The 24,704-nt window shown below is 39.4% G+C and overlaps 1 protein-coding gene across 6 annotated transcripts in view; it reads left to right on the top strand.

Moving 5' to 3' along the window:
- Positions 1-24,704, top strand: part of lpp (LIM domain containing preferred translocation partner in lipoma) — a 186,793-nt gene that overhangs the window by 60,383 nt on the left and 101,706 nt on the right. For 5 of the 6 annotated variants that reach the window (XM_008407670.3, XM_008407668.3, XM_008407671.3 and 2 more), the window contains 2 exons: positions 155-348; positions 23,947-24,050. In XM_008407670.3, coding sequence (XP_008405892.1) covers positions 159-348; positions 23,947-24,050 — 294 coding nt within the window. In that variant the 5' untranslated portion in view covers positions 155-158. The remainder of the gene's footprint in view (positions 1-154; positions 349-23,946; positions 24,051-24,704) is intronic. The other variant, XM_008407672.3, reaches the window with a different exon arrangement.

Genomic DNA, 24,704 nt, shown 5'->3' with positions numbered 1-24,704 from the left:
TTTAAATCTTGCACAATCTTAAAGGGGTGTGGGGGAAGGAAATCTACCGAAATAATCACTTACTTCCACCTCCAGATTTTTACTTCACTTATTTGCCGTGTGTGTGAGACAGATTCAGTGATCTCGTTTGATGATGTGTGTCTTTCCGGCTCAGAGCCATGTGGAACCCACCGAGTGACCAGAGCGGACAGGTAGCCGCCAGGATGGAGACCACTCCGTCTCTGGGGAGCGCCAGCATCTCCGTCTCTCAGCAGCAGGCCCCCAAGAAGTTTGCCCCCATGGTCGCACCCAAGCCCAAGTTCAACCCGTACAAACAGATCGGAGACGCCGGGCTGTCTGACCCTGCAGGTAACAAAACAAAGAAATGCCTAAAAGTGTTGATGTCAAGCAAATTATTAAAGGGGGGCAGGATTATGTAAAGTTGACCTTTTTAAGCTTTACATCCCGTTAAAATGTTATTCATCAAAAACACACCTGGAGTGTTGCTTTGATTTTTTTTTCCTGCATGATTGAGAAACCTTTAAATCTCCCATGGCGACCATTCAGCTGTGCAAAATGCCTGGTTGGACCTAGCTCCGCCTTCGAAGCTCCTTCAGACTAGCCTGGAGCAATTAGCAAATGCCTGGTGGAACTGAATTGAAGCCCAATTTCAAGGCTTTAAATTACTAACTCATATTTCTTTTAAGTCATATTAAAAACATTTTTATAACAACTGAGGGTAGCATACTTACTTGATTGTGCTGTAAAAGGATTCTATGTGGCTGGAAAACACATAATACTGCCCCTTTAATAGATTATCATCAAATCGTAAATCTTCAGACTGGAGATTTCCCTCAACTTTTTTTTTTCCAGCTGAGGGTGTGGCATTCATAAATCTTCTGTCTGTTGCAGATGAACTTTATTAAGTCTACTAATGTCTGTAATTAACAATGTGTGTCTTTTCACATTGTTACCTTTTTTGGTAAATGTATTTAAAGTAGGTCTCCAAGCTTTCAATTAGTTTTTTTTCAGTCTTTTTTTCAGTCTTACAAAACCTATTGCATCTAGACCTTGAGAAGGTTTAGCTAAAGCTTTTCAACCTTTTTTTGAAAACTCAGAGGAACTGAGCTCAAAATGGGAAAAAAATATAAATAAATAAATAAATAAATGTAGAGTGACTTGCTAAAGTATTCATAAAGGATAAGTAATATTCAGCTTTTTTATTTCAAAAAATAGTATCCTTTAGTCAGCACTTTGTAGAAGCACCTTTCCCAGCAACACCAGGTCGCACTGGATCACGGGTCCAATATTCCTATTTCTAATAACTGAACAGTGTTTTCTGTTATAGTCCAGTAAAGAATATTATTATTATTACTGCTATTGTTGTCATTGTTAATCTTGTTTTTTTTATATGTATATTGTTTTTAACACTTTTTGTTTTTGTGGTAACCTTTACACCCAATGCTGCTGATTTTCGCCTTTGTCCCTAACACAGAGAATAACAGATGAATATGGTTCAGTCTAAGTCATTGGAGCCACATTGGCGCATCCATATTTTCAAAACGGCTCATCAAAGATAGAAAATATTTTCTTGAGGGTATTTCTATGTTATTAAATGTGAGATTATATTGATATTTACTGCTGCCACCACCTGTTTTGGAGGGGAACTGCTTATTCCAGGAGTTCGGAGACTTGCCTTCCAGTACGAACAACAGATCAGTTGGCAGGGTTAGCCAATGACCGGCCACCGTTTGTGACTCTGCCCTGTCTTCCTGTCACTTTAAGGTTGATGTTCTCTAATATTCAGACTAATAGGTTTTCTTCCAAAATTACCCTGAATTAGCCTCATCCATCTTCCCATCTCTGTTAAAATCTAACAGCTCAAGTCAGCTTCTAAAGGCATTTAGTTGCACCTTTTAGATTTATCAGCTTCCCTTTTCTTTCACATCACAATTATGCACTGGTCTACATTAATCTGTCACATGAAAATCTCAATAAAATACATGGAAGTTTGCGATTGTAACATGATAAAACGTGAGAAAGTTCAAGGGGTCAGAATAGTGCGTGGCTTAAAAAGGTGCTGACTCGCATCATTTTTCCTCTGTAGCCGTTGTAACGGCGTTGTACTGAGCCCGTCCTGGAGTGAGGCTCTGTTAGAGGTGTTAATTTAAGAACAGTGGTGAGAATGAGGGACTCTGAGCAGTTGACGGTATTGACATTTTAGATGTAGGGAGGGAAGGAGGGAGGTGGAGTTCCTGCATGAATAATACTGAATAAACAGTGCAAGTGCTGTGGTTTGCAGTCATGTGTGAGTTCAGGAAGCCTTATGTTGAGTGTTTTTTTTGTTGTTTTTTTTTACGTCTCCGGGGACACGATGGTTTATTTAAAAAAAAAAAAAAAGACTTCTGTCTTAGTTTCAACATGGTAATTGCACGTAGTGAGTGTGTGGGTGTTTAATTTTTTTAGTGCAGGTTGAAATATTAAGCTAATAGCTTTCTTCTTCAAATTGTAAAACTCAAGTTTTTTTTAAAAAGCAACTATCTGCAAAGGGTAATAGAATTTTGAGCGAATATAGATGATAATTGGGGTATTTTATTTTAGAAAAAGCATATTTATGAAAGATTCTTGGTGTTTACTCCAGGAGAGCCATTTGTTGTTGTTTTTTTTCCCTTAAAGGTAAAACATTCTATTTTAAAAAGCTAATTTTACAAGCTCAGGATTTTGACTCAAAGAGGAACAACATTGGGACAATTTATGCAAATTATATCAAAAATATTTTTATTTAAATAAGAGTATGGTAAAACACAGGAAGTAGGCTGCAGATGGACAAGCACGGTGAAAAGTCAAAGCCGTCAGGATTGCTTATTTGAATTGAAAAAGCGGTCATGTTTTAATAAGTTATAAACGCGACGCTCTGAGTCGTTCGCCGGAACGTTTGCAAACTTTTCAGAATTTGTTGTGAAGTCTCCAGCGTCCAAGATGTTCTAACGGCGGGACGTGGCACAGAGGCGATGGCGCGCAGCCGTGCGTCTTCCAACTTCCTGTCTGGCTGATATGTTGTAACATGAGCATTATCTAAACGTCTACCCTCAAACCCCCCCTGAGAGCACCTAGATTTCCAAAACAGGGGAAACGGTTATGAAATTCGGCGTGTAGTGATCACACTGTGAGGCTGAAAACACGGCTGTCAGTGGGGGTTTGCGGTTTGACTTCAGATCTTCTTCTGCTGCAGATGTTGGCTTTGTGAAAATTGTTCTTAGACGGCTGCTTTTTCAGGTTTGCCCACCGCTGAAAAGAGGGCAAACAAACAAGAAAACCCCCCAAAAAGAAACAAGACGTTTAACACACGGCTATTAGAGAGATTCAGTAAGGAGATATCTTGCTTATGTAGTCTGGAAAAAAAACTATTTTTGTTTCTATACTCTTGCATTAAACCAAAGGCAATTTTCAAATATTTGCTCTCTGATGAATGTACTTCTAACTGAAGGACAAAAACGGAGTTTTGCAGAGTAAAACAGTAAATCAAACATAAACAAGCCCATTGAAATACCTGCGACAGTCATTTCTCTGACTGGTGAGAATAGCTGGGTTGGTTTCTACTTGAGGAACATGAAATGACTTTGACTCATTATGGAGACATTAACAGCGTTCCAGTTAGGAGTGAGCGGCTGCTGTAAACTGAAAAACCTTCACAAAAGTCACCAATAGTTTCCCTAAAGGACAGAATCGTGTGACTGCGTGGTCAGGCTGCTACACACACATCTTACTTCTGTTTAGGCATCACTCGATGAATCATTTTGCTGGACGATAAATTGTCCCAGAAGTTATTGTGATACATGATAATATTGTTGTTTTGACATTATTTTCAAGTAATATAAGAACAATGGCAAAATAATGCAAGAAGACATTCTCAAAGATCAATGAACTTTAAATTGTAATGAACATTTAACACAGGAAGTGGAAGACATTTTAAAAATCCAAAAATATATAAACAAAACAGAAACTTTAAAGTTAATTATGAAGTCTCCGTGTTTGTCAAAAAGTGGTCTGGTTGAGACCAAAGCACCAGACTGAAGACTTTTATCATCCAGTTTTTGGTAGAAAGATAGAAAAGAGAAAAACAATAACTCATGCAAATAGAAGTTATTGAGCTCGTTTCAATGGATCATGTGATTAACTGGTTTATTGCTTATTGCAGCTGGCCTAGTTCTGTAAAGAATTTTCTTTCTGAGCATGAAAACATGGAATGAATTTAAAATTTGCAAACCATGTGCATGATAAGTCAGTTTTAAAGCAATAGTTCTAAAGCCACCATGATGATTTTCCATCACACTGTTTCTGCTCCATCTGGAGTTCTGTCTAGCTATATGGAGACTTCAGGTCTGTAGACGACGTCAACAAAATTTAGTAGTTTTCTGTTTTTTTCTTCTTTTTTTTCCTTTTACTTTTTCGCCTTTTTTGAAGGGTGTGAGCTCGAGCATGTTTGACAGCACTAAGACCCTCCTTCTCCTAATTTAGCATGAAGCGTGTCAAAATTGAATTGAATTTTTAAGAACTAATCTACAAAAAATGATTCACTTCCTCTGTACAGGTCATTATCAGCAGAAGAGACCATTAGAAAGTTGTTTTATTTAGTTAAAACTGCTGCACACATACGAAATAAAAAAAATCAAAACAATTAACTCAAAATAATTTCTGTGACAAAGTTCTAGGATATAGTGAAGGGTGATTTGAGTAGCTGAACAAAACCGGTTGCATCATCTGTTTAATAACAGCACCATAATAATAGAGATTTATCCCTGAAACGTTCTTGTATTGTTGCAGTTTCTGTTCCAGCTTTAATTATCAGAGGCGTGGAGACACTGAATAAAGTTTTTAGCCCTTTTTTTTACGCTGGGTGTGTGTATTGTGAGTCAGATTCCTCAGCAGCTCGTTGGCACGTCCATTCTCAGTTTGCAGTGTTTTGACTTTGTGGCGCCGACGCCTGCAGCAGCGTCATTGTTTTTTATGTTTTGTTTCCCGGCTTCAGCTAACGAACTCCCAGTGAGCGTTTCCTGAAAAACGTCCAAAAGGTTTCCTCAAAATCAGATGGATTTTAAAACAACTTGTTAATCCAACCCTTTTTATTTTTGAAGACAAAAAAAAAAACTTGACGTAGGCCGACACTAATCAATTTATGTGTTTGTTTTTTTCAGAAGGCCAGCTAACAAATGGTTAGTGTGCTAATGTGTCAGACGCATTTACTGCTGGTTATTGCTTAATTTATTGCCAGATTTTCAATAGAATTCATAATGGAGCGTGTTCATAGCATATTTCTCATTGGACCTTTAACACTACAAGCGGATTCAGACATAAAGCAGCTCTTTGTTTACACAGTGTCACCCCAGGACACCAATTCATCTGCTGCTCAGTCAGTACTACATTTATCCTGTTTTTATCACAGTTGGTGTCAAAGTAAGTGCTGCGCCTCCTAGAGGGCTATTGCTGTCACAACAAGTCTTTCTGGTCAGGAACTTGTCCATTCCTGGTTTGGTACCTTAGGAGCAAAGCAGCTTGGTGAATTTTACTGCCAACCAATCAGAAAGATGAGTGAGGTAAATAATATTTTAAAGTTAATTGATTATTTTTATGTTTTGATAATGATTAAAAAACGGGCTAGATTTTATGATTTAAAAAAAAAGTCATTGAAAATTTATGGTAAAAAATGTATTAGATTCAATAGTTTTAGCTTTTTTTCCCCTTCTCATTCCCTCCAACGTCCTGAGGCCTCCTTAGCGCCACCTACTGGCCATCACTTTGAAAAAAACTGCATTAAGCCAATTTCATGCCACGTGAAGTGTAGAAGAAAGCCGTATATAAGTAAATTGTGGTAAAGTGACATCAGCAGCTCATTCATGGAGGCACTGGATATTTATGCCACAGAGCTACACTGAACCCCCGTCTAATTGCGGTTCAGAGTTTTTCTGCGAATCGTAACTCCAAATTATTCACGGAAATTCATGCATTTCAGATTTTTGTTGTAGAGGACATCTAGATTATTCAAAATAAAATGTAGCTGTGTCAGCTGAAATACCTAGACAAGGACTTTTTTTGTTTTTTTTTTGCTGTGATTTAATCTTCCATGTAACAATAAACCTAAAATATTGAGTTTTTGTACATTTGATCCACTTCTTAAAAGGCTGATGGAAAGGTCAACTGCAAAAAATAAATTGGTTCCGGAAAAGGAAGTCACTACTTGGGTTTTCCTTTTAGTTTTTTGGGGGGAAAAAAAGGATGACGTGATGCAATCGTCTTACTTTTTACTCTGAACGAAAGTACGGGAACTTTGGGTGAGTTGTGTAAATTAGTTTTATTTCAGTTTTTCTTTTGGCGGGATTCACAATTTGACTTCTAAATGGTTCAGAGTTCTTCTGTGAAGGTCGGCTGGCATGAAAAGGTTGAGACGTGTGATGGCAACCTGCTGCATGTAAAATAATAAGCAGCCGTTATGGAAACACTTCCAACCTTTTGCAGCAGAAAAAGCAGTATTTTTTTCCCCCAACTTTACAGAAATAAAACTGAACTTTTTTAAAACTCCTCTGCACCATTTCTTTTACTTACTTTTAATCAATAAAACAGTGATTTGCATTCTCATAAAACAGAGGTATCAGTCTTTGATTTAGATTTTCTTTGGATTATATATATGTTTTACTCCTTTTTGTAAATGTCTGCAAAAAACTAAATACTGTAACCTTCTAGTAGTAAAATGTTTTCTCATTTTAAGGCAGAAATATCACTTCCCTATTTTACATGAAATCACTTCCCATCACCTCTCTTGCAGCTTTTCTTCGTCTACATGCTCACAGGGTTAATGAAGCACTATTATTTAAAAGAGTCAGGAATATTACAGTAGATAAGTATTTGTTTTTACTTTTGATTTGATCAAGAATCCATTTTGCAGGACTTTAATGTTGAAAGCAATGTCAGCGCTTTAGGAGATGCTTTGCATTTCCACACTGCTCAGATCTGATTAGGTTTTGGCTGATGTGTCCACTAAAATCTGTGTTCATTTTCTGGTTAAACATGTGTCTTTAATATGATTTAGATTAGCATCGGCATTTCGAACGTGCAAACAGGAGCGCTAAAGCCTTCTGCAGACCTTTCTTCTTGTCAGGGGATAAGACATCTTTATGAACAGATAATCGGGGGTCTCTTCTCATTTTTTATTATTTTTTTAGTTAATTCCTCTATGTCAAGTAAGGGGTGGGGGGAACAGTCTGATAAAAAAAAATCTGGGATTAGCATAAAAAATAAGTCAATTTGGCGCAGCGAGTGGATGTGTCTTTTGTCTAGCAGGGACCGGCATCAGGGCTGCAGTGAGCAGTCAGGGGCCGTGTTTATTGTGGGGACAAAGGAGGCTGTGCAAGGGGGGGGGGGCGAGGTTTGACCCCACTCATCTTCTTTTTTTTTTTAAAGGGACATACTTGTTCTGATTAAAGCCCAGCAGGAGCGCATGAAGTCTCAGACGGTGACCCTTTACTTAAAATTTCTTATATCAGGTCGCATGTTGGGGTTTAGGGTTATCCTATATATGCTGGATGACATATGTGAAGGTCAGTTGTGATTTTTAAAATAAATATGTGTTATCTGTAGAGAAGTAGTAGAACAAGGGCATTTTTCTGTTTGAAAATAACTTAAAAAGATAGACTGTCACAATAAGAAACTAATTAATAAATTAAACCACATAGTAAAATATTAACTAAGACATGGACTTGAAATACTTTATTATTTTTCATGGATAGACTTAAAGGTTTCTCCCAGAAAACTTGCTAAGCCTGGTGGTTGGGCGCTAGAGCAGTCATCCATCCAGCGCCCCGTCGTGTTTTTGAGTTAAAAAATGTTAAACGTTGACAGGAAATTTGAAAATATCACTTGATAATCATGTGTTATTGGAAAATTAACACCTGAACATCAACTATAAAGTCTTAGAATATGCAAGCATTTTAAACAGACTCAAATAAATAAGCAGTGCTTAGCCTGGTGGGGCTGCAAGTAAAGCCTGGTGGCCCGCCAGGCTTATAATACGCTTGGGGAAACGCTGGACTTTATTTCTATATTTATTTTGGATATAAAATTACTTCCAATTCATCAAAGTGAGCATGACACGTCTGAAAAATATCTTCCGAAACCACAAATGCACCTGATGACAAAGAGGTGAAATCACCCACATCTGCTTCTGAAAAGCAATTCTGTTTTTTCCAGTTCTGGCACTTTGCTGCCCCCAATTGGACAGCTGGAGAAACTGAGCAGCGCTGTCCTCACTGCATTTTGTCGTTTGACCCGATTCACATGTAAATCTGACCTGCATTCCCACCCCAAGTATAACACCCTGCACTCATAACACCTTAGTTTCAACACTGACGACTTTTCTGTTTCAAGAATGTGATCAAACTTCAAAATGGGCTCCATCCTTATTATCGCCAACAGTCGATCATAGCTGAGTTGAAAGCTGCTGCCAGCCTGGGGTCACATGCGCCGGTGACGAGGTTTGCGTATCAGTGCAAGACGTGATGTCGAGGACAGAAGTCAGACACTCGAAACGGTTTCTGCTTGAGTCATGTTTGCCTTTCAGAAGGCGAACTCACAAAATTTTAATAGATTGATCTCTCTTCACAATCCTTTTTTTTTATTTTTGCGGCCTGAAACTAATTTAGACACGTGCGTGAGCCGAACAAATAGTGCTAAACGTTCTTACAAATTAGTCATTTTTCTGCATCTTCTCTCAAAATGTCATATTGAGTGATAAGAATCTACCGTGTGCAGATAGGATCGCATGAAAAAGCCCTAAACCCACTTGCTTAATTACTGACTAATACGCAACTTTCGGCGCGGTTTCATAATGTCTGGCTCGCCAATCATCAAGGGCACTACGTTTTGTTTTTTTCTTTCTTTTCGGGACGGTGAGGAGACTTATCAAAGTGAAAGTTAAACATCCGACAAGTGCTGTTTTTAGTTTGAGGGTGAGAAGGGGGGGAAAAAAAGGAGCAACTTTAACACGAAGTTCCAACAAAAGCTGCTGCTAATTGTTTGCTAAGAGCAGTTCAAACATGTGCATAAGCTGTTTTTATTCCTCCCTGCTTGACTGGCCAGAGGCAAACTGACTACCGGTTGTTATGTCAGAGTCCCTCATGGGTGTCACCAGGAGAATTTACAGGAAACCCACCATCGAGTGGATCGGCCTCCCTGTAGATACCACAGACACCGCGCTCTGGGCTCATACGAAGGCAACTTTTCTCTAAGTGGAGCACAGCAGACTCTCAACTTCTCCTTGTGTCTGCAGCTTCTGCAAAGTGGGTGTAAATCTTGAACAGTGGTTGTTTTTGCTCCTGTATTATGTTTGTATTCCAGTCGATCTTTTACTCTGTAACTTGAAATGTTTAAAGTCTGACATCGTCAGAGTGAAGTATTTCATTTCTCCCAATCTTGACATTCGCCTCTGAACCTGTAGTATTGTGATATGATTTTTTTCCTCAGATGCTGCTGATGAGTTAAGAACACAATAACTGAGCTTCAGCTGGCCTTGGGTTTTCATTTTTACAGCTAAACACTTTTTGTTTTCCATTTCCAGTGTTTTCAACCTAAAAATGAGTGACAACAACCCTAATTCCTGCTGAGTGAATTTATATGTAAAGAAGGAGAAGCCTACTACATGTTGAATTTCATTACTGCAGTTTAGAAAATCCACAAAATACTGCACCACACCTTCCACATTTTGGAAAAAAGACCAATTGATATAATCTAAGAGTTACTTTCAAGGGTGGTGAATATCCTCCGGTACATTAAAATGACAATGGTCCATTATTTTTGATTTGCACAAGTTTTATGGTAACATTTGCATAAAAGAATCTAGGTGCTCAGATATCAGGAAGTGTTGGGCAGAGGTAAAAGTTCCTAGTCAAGACATTCTTCATTAAAAACATTCTTAAAATACCTTCAGCCAGTTCTGAGTCTCCAAGTCCTCTCAAAGTTTTGTAAAAGTGTCTTCTACAAGGACTTGGTTCCTCCTGATTCAGCAAACATTTAACTCGAGTATGAACTGCAGGATTTTGGATTTACTATTTAGTATTTTTCTTCGTTTTCTTTTCTCAGCAGCACTGTGGAAGCTTGGTGGGGAGGAATTTCCTTAGTCTTACACTGGGTAATAACTTCTCTGGCTGTAAAGAGCTGATTAGTAGAGTGTTTTAGTAATTGTTATCTTGTAAGTTTTGACTGAAAACATCTGTAGGCATTTCATGGGAGACATTCAGTGTGTTTGTAATACGAATCTCTGTTATTCCGTGCTAACTATTCTTTCATCTTGAGGAACTTTTTTATTGAAATGAAGTCAGCCATGACCCAGATGACAAAAAAAGATGGAGTGACCGACACTGAAATGAATCTAAATCCTGGTGAGAGTGCTTTATTTCTTAATGGATGGTTGCGAAGCCAGCTTTCCAGCATATCATTGTTCTCTATCAGACTGGATTTAACAATGTTGACCAGTAAGTTGGACTCCATGACAAGGGCTTGGACAGAGTCGACCCAAAAGAACGAAACAATGTGTCAGCCAAGCTCCTTCTCTATTGTTCTAAAACCATGAAACCTTCCATTTGTTGCTTATCTAGAGATTTCTCAGTTTGTTCGGCCAAATTCTTGAATTTCAAAGCGGAGGAGACCATCCAGAAAGCAGAAACCCCTTTCAATCTTTTGCTAGATCGCTTCCTTGGTGCAACCCAGGCGTCAGGTTCATGCTATTTTAACAAACTCCAATTCTTCTTAGACCTTATATAGACAAGCATTTAACGATGAAGTCCTTCTATTTCACTTCAGGATTTATTTCTTGAGGCACAATGACAAAGATAAAGTCACCAAGTTCAGTTAATGTTGCCATAAAAATGTCCTTAATAGTAAAAAGGTTTGATGTTCTGGTCCATTATTAAAGTGAATTACCTCAAGCAGAGGAATGACAGTCAGCGAGACAGTTGAACCTGTAAGGTTTCTTAGAGTTAAAGGAAACTGATTGTGTGCCATATGCTCCTGGACACACACATGCCATTTTACCAGACGAGAAAATCCCCTGTGAAAGTAGAAGCAGGACCTGGTTCTGCGGCGGAGGATTCCCGTCATGGCAGCGGCTCGAAGGTGTCGTGTTCTGAAACTAGCTGAGTGCGCGCAGCAGCGGCTGCTTGCAGTGACATTTGACTGGCTTCGTTTACCCTCTCTCAGGCTTGTTTAGAAGAAAAGAAACAAAGACTTCCTGCTCACCTTTGATGAATATCTCGTTGAGTCATTAGAAAAACCTCACAGACCACACATTTCAGTGAATGTGAGGGCAATTTATTGTTTGGGCTCCCGGATAAGAAAGCTCGTAGCTTTGAACCCTTCTCTCAATATTAGTTTCTTAACTTTTATGTGCGAAAGATAATCTGTCGTTCCTGATCTCGGTTTCTCTTCTCGTTCACTGAGTAGCTAATTTTGCTTGCTTTCATACTTAAAAGGAGAGCATCTCCAAAGAATCCCTCCATAGGATCTCCAAACTAAACTAAGTCATAAATCACTCTTCTATACATATCATACTAATTAAGAGCTGGGCTCAGCTGCTCTTCTCCAGCGGAAGATGGGGGAAAAAAAAAAAAAACTGGTCCATAATTATGTCAAAACAATGTGCTCTCCACCTCTGCCACAGCTCATTTGGGTCCAGGATGTGGAGATGAAACATGTGGACTGTCACCAAGGACTTAAAAAGAGTTTGTCCTGTTTGTGTGGAAAGGGCTGCACATTTCTGGCTCCTTAAAGGACAACGTTCTGGATTTGTTGAAGTGAGGTTTTGTTAAAATCCTAAAACTGTTGGAGTCCTGATTTAGTGTTGGAGGTGTCACAAAGCTGAGTGAAAATGAGATTCATCTTCACAAAATGCTATTCAGTTGCTCTTAAAGTAAATAAAGTAGCTGTAAGCTAGCATGAGCGCCGCACACCAGTCAACCGCTTTAAGCTCGACACCCTTTTTTTTATTTATTTTTTTTAGATATTTTTGAGACTCTGATTTTTTTAATAAGGAAGGAAGTATTTCTTCAGATTTACAAAAATTCAGAGTTCCACTATCAGGCGCTGCTACAGCGTGCGAGGCTGATGTTTAGCTGTGGACAGTGTCAACTATAAACCTAGCTTAAAACTGCCATTTTTTTTGTTGACAGTCTACTTTAAAACTGTTGGTTGTGGTCAATGACACTTGGCTACAAAGACATTTTTGAGGCCTCTACCGTCTTTACATTTATTTTTGTGACATCAAAATAAATGTAAAGAGAAAAATAAAGAAATAAAGAGAAAACATTGCAAGATAAAGGTGATATGAGAACAATGTGATACGTAGCTAATCGGCTAATTGCTAATATAGCTGTTTTCTCTTTATGATGTAGACATCTAAGGATATTTAAAAAAAAATTTTGTGACGGTTTTATCTGTGAAATAACTTTTTTTTACTTTTTGTTTTTGTTTAACCTTTAGAATAAAAAGTCCATTAAGATTAAAAACCTCTTTTTCAAGGTAGTCCTGGCCAAAGCCTATTTACTTGTAGCCGTTTTTAATGCAGATGGACCGCATTAGATTTTCTCTGGTCCGAACTGGATAATTGAGTATTTGTTTCAGGGTGGTTGTGCATATAGAAGTCTATTATTATTTATAGAGGAGATAAAGGAAAGAGACTGGGCACCACATTGGATCTTCCTGTGTGAAACACTTCATGAGATGTAACGGGTTTCCGATCAGAATGAACTAACTGACAGAAAACTTTATTCTCTTGAACTGTTTCAGGTGTAGTTATATTGGTCGTGGTTTACATTTTCCTCTCTCAATTTGTGTTTCACACAGGAAGATCACAGGTGGCGCACCGCCTCCTTCCTTCTATTTACTGTGTGTAGAATCATTGACTTAAAAAAAAAAACAATAAAAGGAAACCTTTTAAGATTTATCAAAGTGTGTGAACTGCTTTGAAATACTACAAGTCTGTAGTTATTTTAAGTCGGTAGAAACCCCCTCTGGTGTTGGGTCTTCTCGGACTACCCGTTAGCTTTAGCCTCAGGGGTTTCTATAAAATGTAGATGCTGAGAGAGTTTGCTGTAAACATTTATTAGTATTTCACTTTCAGAACTATCCCTTTTTTAATTTGTTACAGTTTAGTAATGCGTTTGTGCAGACCTCATCTGTCTGAGCCTGCAGACGTGCAGAGCTTGTGGGGCGCAGGGCAGCGATACGTACATGAACCGACTGACCCTGAAGAGGCTGAAGACCCCCGCATGGGGTTGAATACCAGAGCAAGCCAGAGCCGAGGATTCCTCTTGGATAAGATGTCTTCGCAGACCTAAAAACAAACCCAGTTCCTTCCTTCTCAGGAATCTCGAAACTCCGGTTCTGTGACTTTAACAGTTCAGCTCCACATGTGGACCTACAGTCCCAACCCCAACACACAATCTCTTTTCTTTTTTTTTTTGGATCCCGCTGAGGCTCTCAGACAGCGGCGACTCCGGCTTTCAACCCGTAAATCAGGCTCAGGTTGTCGGGAGATAATTTCCACTGTGTGCGGCCAAAAACACCCTCGCCCTGTATTTTAGGTTTCTTCAGTTCGCAGCCTCTTTCTTCCTTTCCTTTCTGTCAAGTGTTGGACACTTTGTGTGAGAATTGCACTTCATGGCTATTGTCCTAAATCTTTACAAGCCAGATGGCCGCCACACAGAACTCTGGTGAAATTGTACATATGCAAATCTGCTAACATATGCTTAGCCTTCAATGTGTAGTGTTCCTCCCCTCACCGCTTACTGATGTAACTAATCCTCCCTACTACTTTGAAATGAAAAGGATTTTCTGCTGTGTGAAATTTCTGACATCGAACATTTAAAGCGTTTAATTTGAGTAGGAAATTTAATTAGCCACTGTTAGCCACATTTGGTCGCGAAAGCCGACCATAAACATCGCTAATATGAAAAACAAAGTCTAATATTAGCGCGAGTGTCACAGCTGGATCCATCGCTCGGCTCTTTATCGTCTGCTCCACAACACTGGTCGGCCCGATAACCAATTACACCTCTTACGGCTCCCTCCAATAGCTTTAATCACTGATTAGGATTCCTCGTTCACAAAGCAGCTACTTAAAAGTAATTGCTCAATAAAGGGAGGGGAAGTTGTCGTATTAAGGAGGTGTTCCTGCTGCTTCTCTCATTAGCGGCTCACTCGGCGCTTTCATCTCCCAATTGTCGCAAATGGAGTCGGTTTCATTCACAGCACAGGATCCGTCCTCCCCTCCTCCTGCAGCTCCCTTCAGCCTGCCGCGCGCCGCCATAGAGCGCGACGCCATTAGCAGCCGCACTAACCCGCAGCACAGAGGGAGCTCGCCTGCTTTGAGCCCTGTTGGTTTCTGATTTGTTGCAAATAGAACATATCAAGTGACGTAAAAGGGAAGTTTTTTTTTGGTTTTACTTTGTTTTTTTGTTGTTGTTGTTGTTTTGTTTTAAGTGGGTTTGATTCCTGGTGGCGCTGGCCAGAGCGTGGAAATGTTTCTCAGCAAATGCAGCAGCTGCGGTGGGAACTTATGGGCTCTTGTTGTGACTCGTAAAAATATAAATGAGTTTTGCCAATGAAGTTTTTCAGTTCAAAACATTCACTTTAAGATTGTTCTGAGTGAAAAAAATTAAAATAAAAAATCTCAAATATGCCATGATTTCAGTGGAGACCAGAAGAATGTCCATTGATCAGGAGAAAGGCAGCTTAGGAATTTCCTCCTGGAAAAGAGAAGTGGTAAAATACAGGGGAAACACAAGTGACGTTTCCAATTGAATGGCAAATATTTCTGATTTTAGTCTTTTCTGTAATATTTAAAATAGGACTAGACAAGAAATACACATTTGGTTTCATGTTTTGTAAGTTTTCTGTTGCTAATTACGCAATATTCTCCCTGCTTGAATTCACACTTTTACACACCAGTTGGCCTGCAATATTGCCCAATCATCAACAAGTGAAAGACAAATCAGCTCCTGCACTGTAAAACCTAATTAGTTATCCAATCTTAAAAAAATATATACAAACTAATCACCTCAATATTTTTTAATTTCACTAAATTAACTAACTTGTGCAATTTAAGGGGATTTAACTCTGAAATCAGCCACTCTGCTGTGAAGTGAGTCTACAAGGGTGGGACAGTCAAAGCAAATGTTAGCATCTAGACATGTAGCCGTCCAGGCAACTTTACTCTCGAAGCAGACCACAAGGTGCTAAAGGAAGTTTCAAAAAACCTTAAATGCTCATCATGGGATTTGCATCCATTCATCTTAAATTCTGCTACCAGAGGGTTGGTTAAGAAAAAGGACAACTATCTGTAGAAATATTTTTAATGAAATTAAGCTGAAGGAGAACTTGGACCCTGCATCAAAATGATGGTCCAAAACATTCCAGTAAATCTACCAATGACTGGCTGAGAGTTCACAAATGGAAAGTCCAAGAGTGCAAGAAACTGTTGTCAGAGACTGACATGTTGACACAAGAAGATTCCCACTGAAGTTGTCAACCAATGGGACAACACCATCTGCTGGGGCCTGGGGTGTCCTAACTTTTTCTTCAGTTACTGCACACATTTTTGTTGACGTCTTTCGACAGATGAATACAATTTATTTACGTGCAATTAAAATACTTTCTATTTCCGAGATACATTATGAGATTACACATCCTTACATGTACATCTCTTAAAAAAGAACAGAATATTTTATGAGATGTTTCACGATTTTCCAATTATTATAATTTACAAGTAGAAGTAAAACTACATATTTTGCCTCTTTTTTTGTATTTAGCCTTTTTTATAAAATCCAGCGCAACAAATTGCCTTAAGAATTCACCTACTGAATGGTAGAAGTTTACCATTCAATGAACTCCTGCAGAGTCCAGAAAATGACCAAATATTTGATGCAGTTGTATCAAAGCTAGACGTTCCACATGCCAGTCCTGGAGGACTGAAGTTTGACTAACCCTGAATTAGAGGCTGCAAAAGCCTTGTGAATAAAGCCAGCAGTTCAATTTTCAGTCGTTTTCCTTCATGCTTGAACGAAACAGCCCTAAACACACATCTGATGCTACATGGATCAACGCTTTATTAGGGTTTCCAATGACCCAAAGTTTAAACCTAAATCCAATTAGAAGTCTTTGGCAGAACTTGCAGCATCTTCAATCCAAAAGCTTATGTCTGTAGATGGGCAAAGCTTTTACTGGCGTTCCCGTAAGAACTTCGCCGCAGTATATTCAGTGAACGGTGGTTCTAGACAGTATTGTCTCAGGAAGGTTGAATGCACATGCATGTCTTGTACATTTTTATTTGTAGGATCGAAAACCACTTTTTCCCTATCACTTTCCAACCATGAGCTAGTTTGTGTAGGTCTGTCTCATTAAACCCCAATAACACACTTAGAGGATTTTGGGTGATAGGTGACAGAATGTCAAAAGGTTCAATGAGCATGAGGAGCTTTCCAAGGCACTGTGAGCAGAAAACATGCATGAAAGGACCCAGCTGAGCTTCAAGCACGCAAATTTCTTTCTTGGTTGTGTGTAGGAGAGCTGCAGCAAACTAGAAAATAGCGACACTGAGAAATTTTGTTTTCTACTGTATGAAAAGTACTTGAAATATTTATAAAGCTACTTGAAAGGCTCTATTTGGAATGCCTGAATTATACAAGGCCCATTAGAGACACTTTTGAAGGTATCATCTTAGAAGATTCAAATCATAAGAAAGGCTGAAAAGTTAACTTTTTATTCTGTAAATTACTTTTTATTTTTGCAATGCTCAGTACAACTTTTAAATAAAGCATATGAAGAAGCCATTTAGCAAAACTCAGTATTTTTTCTCAAGGTGAAAGTACAATATCAGTGACACCAAGATTATAGTACCATAGGCTTTCTAATATAAGAATCAGCTTCATTTGACACATTTGTACAGTCAAATAAAGAATTTGACGACAAATCCACTTTGCCCTTAATGAAGCCATTATAATAAGTATTAATATATAAGAAAATGAACTCTGGTATGTCTTCAAACTTAGGTCTCAGTTTGGTTGAAGTGAACTCTGGCGTGGTTCGAATGCATATGTGACCGGAGACCACTCCAAAAGTAGGAAGCAGACTATAGCACAAGGCATTCTGGGTAAATGCAGCCAAAACACTGCCAGGAAAAATTGTTCATGATATTTAGCCAAAGACAAAAGAGAAATCCTACAACTGAAATTTGACGCCGCTCCATTTTTGTTTGCATTTTGTGAAGAACGAAGTTATGCTAATTTCTTCTTCATAGGTTTTGTGTCGCTTCCTTCAGTACTTCCTGGTTCAGCGCCACCACGAGCGAGGAGAGGAACTGGTTGCTCATAGGTTTAGTTTGTTTGACTCAGCGCAGTGTGAAAGGAAACCTCACCAGTTCAAAGTGGAACAAATGTTTCAGTTTTGGTCCCCAATATAACCGAGTTTACCGGACTATCAAATGTGATAACACTGTAAGATTTGAATTGAAATTCTTGAAGTATTAGAGTTATCATTTAAAAATTGCATTACCATCTCATATGTTAGTTTATTCCCTTGGCTAGTAATGATTAAACTGTGGCCTCTGTGTGTTTTCTCTAGTGGATAATAGGTTCTAAGAAGCTTCAAACTAAATCCAGTATGTTCCATGGTAGAGCAAATTTTCTGCACTCTGTTTAGCCTTCATGTTATCTTTAAGCCTTACTCTCACACTCTGCCTGAATGAAATGCAGATATGCATTTCTTTAGAAATAAAACCTCTATTTGGTGGATAAAGATATAAATCAGTCAATCCCTGTAAAACACCAACATGTTGTAGCACCTCCATAAAAATATGTCGAAACGTTGCAATCCACCTGTCTTTTTGCCGTTTTTCAAATGTAGATTTCACCGAATTGAGTGTTACGGACTTCATTTACGAGTCTGTTCCCATGTAGCACAACCGAGTTAATTGGCCTTAACTGACGTCTCGCATAAGGACCGCCGCACGTACATTTGTTGCACTCTCGATGCAGACACATTTTCACGCAGCTCCATTTCAAAAAACGCGCAATTATGGAAATGAGCCGTAACATCACATGTGACTCTCTGCTGACCCTGAGTAGGCAACAAACAGCTCCAAGGTCGAGTGCAGTCATTTGGGAGAAAACGGTTGTTCTCAAAGGGACTGCAGGGAACGCAAACACCGGCGGCGCACAAGCGCGTTCCGGTCCTAAATGTCTGGAGCGGTGAGGTGGAGCGGCGGCAGGAAAAGAAGGTCAAGAACCTTTCAGCAAAGACGCTTAGCAGCTCCCGTTCCGCATGCAGAAACCATAAGACCTGTTCAATAAATCATGTGTCTCTGAAACATTTACAGCTCTTGTGTTTCCATGAAACGGTAAGTCCTAAACATGTTGGATGTCTGAGAGAAATAGACATGAACTTAGTGTTCTAATTCTCTCTAAGCCACAAGTTACATGCGACGTACTCTCTCAAAAAGGATGAGGAGGAGGAGGGTGGCGAGGCAGAACCTTGTTGTAGAGAGGCACGTCTTCTGTTCGGTCTCAGAGGTTCAGAGGAGCTGTTACACTCTGGAGGGCTTTTTTTTCTATGGAGGTCACAAGGTTATTATATAAACAATTCACATGGACGGCCTCAAACGCCCAGTGGGAATGTTTAATGCAGCTCTCGCATTTTTTTCCCCCTTCGGCGTGGAGACGCAGACGTGTCCGGCTTGCTCCGCGCCGCATTATCTCCCCGCCTCCGTTTCCCCCTTTGCTGCGCGTTTCGCGGAGGCAGCCCGAAGACTGCGCTTAATTAATTTGGTCAGCTGCCTTGGATAAACTACACTGATGACATCAATTAGATCCTAATGAAAACAGATAAAAGCCACGGAAAAGCAAATGGAATTTCTGAACAGGACTCATCAAAGTCTCTGCGTTGGAACAAATTCCCATTACGTCCCCCATAAAAGCCTTTAATTTGCAAAGCTCATGTCTGGTTTGGTACTTAGAAGTACACGGTCAAATGATTCAGTGTAAGTCGTTGCGCCGAGAAGAGCCAAATCAGAATTTAATTTGGCACGGAACCTCCTTATCCCGTCTGAAACATGTGGCGGGACGCAATCCTTGGATTAGCGCGGACTTCAGAAGCGCACACTTGGCATGTTTCGTGTCCTCTAGCGGAGCAGACACCTTGTGTGCCGGTTTGTAACACGACATTTTACATTTTCAATCTGGGGGAGTGGAGAGGGGAGGTGGGACACCCGTGCTTACTGCAGATTATTACTTCTTAGTTAAGCAAATTGCTGCAATTATGTGTGTCAGTCGATTGACGAGGGATAACGAGGCGCTGCTTCTTTTGTCTCCTCCACTCTCCTTCTCTCTCTAATAACTCCGTGACCTCTTTGAAAACGCCTGATTTGATTTTACAGCTGGAGACAGATAACGGTTCAGGCAAATGAAGATGAATCAATTAATTCAGCTGTTAGTGCTAATTTCTCAGCACTTTGCAGAGATGCTGGATTTAAACGACGGTACACCTCTCCACTGGAATGCGAGGAATAGACTGTTCTCATGTCTGAAACTATGTGGAAAAACGACATCTGGCATGTGGAAATTGGCATGTTGCTAACCGAAAGATTTGGTTATTTCACCAGGATAGGCCAGCACAGAGTTGCACATAATTAACTGATGAAAACAACACAGGGTTTTCAGCATGGAAGGCAAATTATTCAGAGAATCTTACCAAAAGGGCCTTTGGTGACTCTGGAGGAGCTGCAGAACTCCACAACTGAACTAAAACTATTGGTCACGTTCTCCAAAAATAGACTCCAATTAGCAAATGTTGGTGGAAAAAAAACAACTAAAAAGAAAAAAAGTTTCAACTAAAAACAGAATTTGGATCACTTTTACTGCTTAACCAAGTTTTGATAAATTAGTCAAACGCAGATTTGGGGGCCACTAAAGTCTTCTCTGGAGTAAAACTCACTAAGTAGAAGTATTCCTATTTACTGTGAAATTAAAAAGCCTGACTATTAAAAGATCAAACATTTTCCAATCCAAGATGGTTTGAATTTATCCGTAATAATCGTACGCCAATAAGGTGCAACAAAAATGTTTTAGTTCTTAGTTTTAGTTTTAATTAAAAATGAAAACATCTGTTTCAACCACATGTGTTGGCAGTCCAAATTTCAGTCATTTTTTAATTGTATTTGGGGGGGCGGAGCTACAAAATCAGTCGAGGGGCCCCCAGGCCGCACTTTGGACACCAGCATGCGAAAGAAGACGATGTGGTCAGGTGAGACAAAGACAGTTATTTTGGTGTACATGCAAAATGTTCTGTGGAATGGGAAACCACCTCAGTCTGACCACACCATTCCTATGGTGAAACATGGTGGTGGCTGTGTCATGCTGTGGGAAGGATTTTCTTCAGCAAGGACAGGGAAAATGGATGGAGTTGAATTCAAGGTAATACTGGGGGGAAAAAAACCTGTTAGAGGCTGGAAAAAACAGAGGTTAAAGTTCACCTTCCAGCAGGACAATGACCTGAAGAGTTTGGATGTGTGGTGTCCAAACTTTTTACCACCTGGATCAAATGTGTCGAGGAGAAAGAACTTGTGGGCCACAAAAGTAGAATTTTCATTTATTAAACATGAGAACATGTTGTTTTCTATCTGCTCTATGTTAAACTGATGCTATAAAACACACACTGTTTTGATGAAGCTAGCAAAGTGCGAACCTTGTGGTCTGGGTAATCTTTGTAAATCTCTGTTCTCATGTTTTCCCTAGTGTTCCAAACTTTTGGTGTGAATTGTTTTCAGTTTTCTCCGTCTGAAATGAGTTTTCTCAGCCACAAGAACAGGATATGGGTCACTCTTTCGTTGAAACTGCTTGATAAATGGGTAGACCAAAGTCTGTTTTTGTGTTGCTGGATGTTTGCAATCCTTTTTACACCACATCTTCCAATTAAATTAAAAGCAAAATACTTTTGTATTATAATTCCATAATACAAAGGAACTATGTAATTCCTTTGATTTTAAGAAATGTATCTAGATCTTTTTAAAAAAGACCTCACATAATTGAAAATTGTAGCCTCTGTTTTTGTTTTAAATATGCGTCTGTTTTGGACCAAATTTGCAATGGACTTATGACGCCCATTGTTTAGATTAGCGGTTCTCAACGTGGGCGGTACCGCCCCCCAGGAGGCGTTCAGAGACGGCAGGGGGCGCTGGCGGACATTTTTACAAAAGGGGGGCGCTGGGATGCCTTTAGGGGCGTTTGGTCGAAGGTAAACTTTACACCTTAAATCTACAACAATACCAGTTTAGACTTTGAGCAACTTGCTAAAACTGTATTGTGTAATATTAAACCATGCTTGGCTGCAACGGTGTCGATGGCAGCAGCTCTTCTCCTCTTCAGCGTTTGTAGCTTCTTGGCGCAGCTCCGCTCCTGCTAGTAGCTTCACCGGCGTTACACCCGCTGATGACTGTGATTCACTTTGTCTGGAGTCTGATTTTAAAATATTTCATGTTTTATTGAGGATTTTTGTACATATGTTTTGGCAGTGCTGTGATCATGTCAAAGCAGCAACTTATATTAAAAAGTGTTTTATTTCCGTTTGAAAGCTGCCCGCTTCCATGGAAGGACAACAGAAAATCACTCTTATAAACATGTAATTACTAAAATCACGATACCCTCACTGTGTATCCCTCTGAAAAACAAACCCATTTAAATAAAGAAATCCCTCCATGAGTGATATCACGATAGAGAGCGTTCATTTTATAGCGTTAACACCGGAGCTGTAAGTGGTCCGGTATGAAACGGGGTGATGGAACAACACAGCACTTTTAAATTTCAATAATCAGGATACCGAAATTGTTTCCGTTGTTTTAAAAGGTTTATGTCAGTCTGCCTTTTCCCCATCGATACGCCCTGCACTTTAGGGGTTAAAAAAAACAACAACAAACAAACAAAAAAATGACGCGCACATTGCGCAAAACTCTGAAACAGGAGAAGCGGTACATAAAACGGAGCAACGAACTAGATGTGAATTATGGCATAAAAACAGAGAACAGTGAAAAAAATCAACATATGATGTGAAACACATGACGATTAGGCGGCACAGCAGGTGATGAGTGAAGATTATTCGTCTTATATTATTCGTCTTATAATGGATAAATGATAAAAATAAATGAAAGAAACTAAAGTGGACATAGCAATAAACCAAGAGAGGATAATACTAATCAAATGAAACTAAATGGAAATAAATGAAGAACAAAATGCAAGAATAAACTAAGAAACTAAAGTAAATACAGAGGAATAAACTGGTATGGCAAGACCTTTCAATCAATACTTAATACAGAGGACTGTATGGCAAAAATAAACAGACACTATTTCCAGATAAAAGGTACAGTATTGTTGAAATGTTATGGGTTTGTTGAAACCACATCTAGTACTGAGAATAAATATATCTTACAGACCATAACAGTAAATAACTGATCACTTATTTATGTTTTTAATTAGATTTGATATATTTATTTCGTCAATATTATTTTTCATGTCAGTGTTAATGTCATGAGGCTGATGACTCCATGACACTTTCAATTTGACCCATTAGGATTTGATTAAGAACCATATTTGTTTTTTGTAATTTTTGTCCAGTAAAACTATTAATCTATAAATCAATAGACAGGTGGCCTATATAAAATATAATCCATGTTTCTGTCTCATATTTGGCATTAAAAGGTCCTGGAACTTTTGTTTTTCCACTGAAAGCTCTGGTTTGCACAATAAATGCCATGTGGGTGAAGTTTTATGGATGATACTCTGATGTCCCATTCTCCTGAAGGCAGCACAGAGCTGCACCACCAGAAACTGACAGAAACACTGAAGAGAAGAAGAGCTATGATTAATGTAGTTACAGTTCTATCCATGTTTTAATGTTGCAGATCTCAGTCGTTTTGCAAATAGTTCTAAGTTTAAACTGGCATGTTGAACATCTTTTATCTGGTCATTTTGTGAAATATTTAACAACTAGAAAATGGCAAAGAATAAGAATATTTTTTCCACTTTGATTGGCTGCTGTTAGGCCTACACATTTTAAGTTGAATGTTCATTGCATTTTTCTTAGACATCTGTGAAAATAATTTCTATTCCCATGGCTTTTTTATTCTCTGGGAAATTATCTTGATGATAAATACAGAAATAAGCATAAAAATCAAAACATCTACAATAGTGATAGTAATATTAATAAAATAATGGTCACTGCAAGGTAGCCTACAAATTCTTTGGTGGGGGGCGGTGAGGGACCTGGATAGAGCCTAGGGGGGCGCTGGCCCAAAAAAGGTTCAGAAAGACTGGTTTAGATCCAAACATGTGCATATATAAGAATGGTCTAGTCCAAGTTGTGAATCATGGGTAAAACTTTGAATATGATGTTTACAGAATCTCTCCACCCAATCAGAATGATGAACACAGACAAACTCTGCACTTTTCAGACATGGTGAATTAAAACCAACTAGTATTTTTCATCCATGACGGTTGCTCACAACTTGCAGGTGTTCTACCATCTAAAACCCCAATAATGTACAGGTTAGAGGTGTAACAATTCCTCGAATGATTCGAATACTATAAATATTATTAAAATTCCTCGAGTCAAATTATCTGCCTCGAAGCTTCGTTAAATAATTTTTTATTATTCTGTGTTTGAGGGTGCAGAACAACCTGTTGCTTGCTAGTCTCTAGTCATAGATGTTTATTCTTCTACTTTTCCTGCCTCCCAATAATGTTTTTTTCTTTAGGTTTTTTGTTCACCAGAAACTCTTACATAATTGTGACAGTTTGGAGGTAAAAATAGGAAGTTGTTAATAAACTTTTTTTTTCTTTGTGTGTGTGTGCGTGTGTGTGTGTGTTTTTGCCTCCATCCCAGCAGACTACCCTCCCCCTCCGCCCCCTGCCGAAGAGTTTACCGGTTTCCCGTCACCGCCCGGTTCCTTCTCCCCTCCGCCGGTGGATAACTTGTTCGATTACCAGGTAAGACGAGCCGCTGCACTGCATGCTGTTGGCTGTCGACTCTCATAGGGTCAGCACAGAAAGCAGAGATGGCATGGAACTCCAACGCAAAACTTGTCTTTCAGTTTGAGCTGGGGCCAGCTGCAGAGAACCCAGGGACTCACACTCCGCTCTAATGCAGGATGGATGGAAGGCTGACACCTAATGGTGGAGCCCGGTCATTTAGCTTTGCCTTGCTAGTCATAATACCCTCAGACGGCCCCCCGGGATATGCGGCCTCCCAGCTCTCATCGACTCTCTCAGCACTTGACCTCTGCTGAGAAATCCTCCGAGTGCTTCACATTCCTTTGTTCGGTGTTAGCAGCGAGGGTAGAAACGGCGATCCAAACGCTTTCTGTCCAAATTATAACAGAACGTGCTGAGTAAGGTGCAGTTGGGGATCTCTGCTCAGCCGGAGCATCGCGGGGCCGAGCCGGCCGGCAGATCTGCCTCCCTGCGCCACCTTCAGATTTGGCCCCGGCTCAGAGGAATGCAGGGAGGTCCCAACCAAACGAGCTTCCTTTACTAGAAATCTATACGAACAGTATTATGTGTCTTCCAGGCACATAGTGCCATTTTATAGCAGAATCAAGGAATTGTTATCTTCAGTTGTTATATAATCAGGTCTGAGAGGTA

Source organism: Poecilia reticulata, chromosome 4 (assembly GCF_904066995.2).
Source record: "Poecilia reticulata chromosome 4, P_reticulata-male-v2, whole genome shotgun sequence".
NCBI lineage: Eukaryota > Metazoa > Chordata > Actinopteri > Cyprinodontiformes > Poeciliidae > Poecilia > Poecilia reticulata.
Note: the sequence above shows the minus strand (reverse complement) of the source record. Positions and strands in the feature narration are given on the sequence as shown.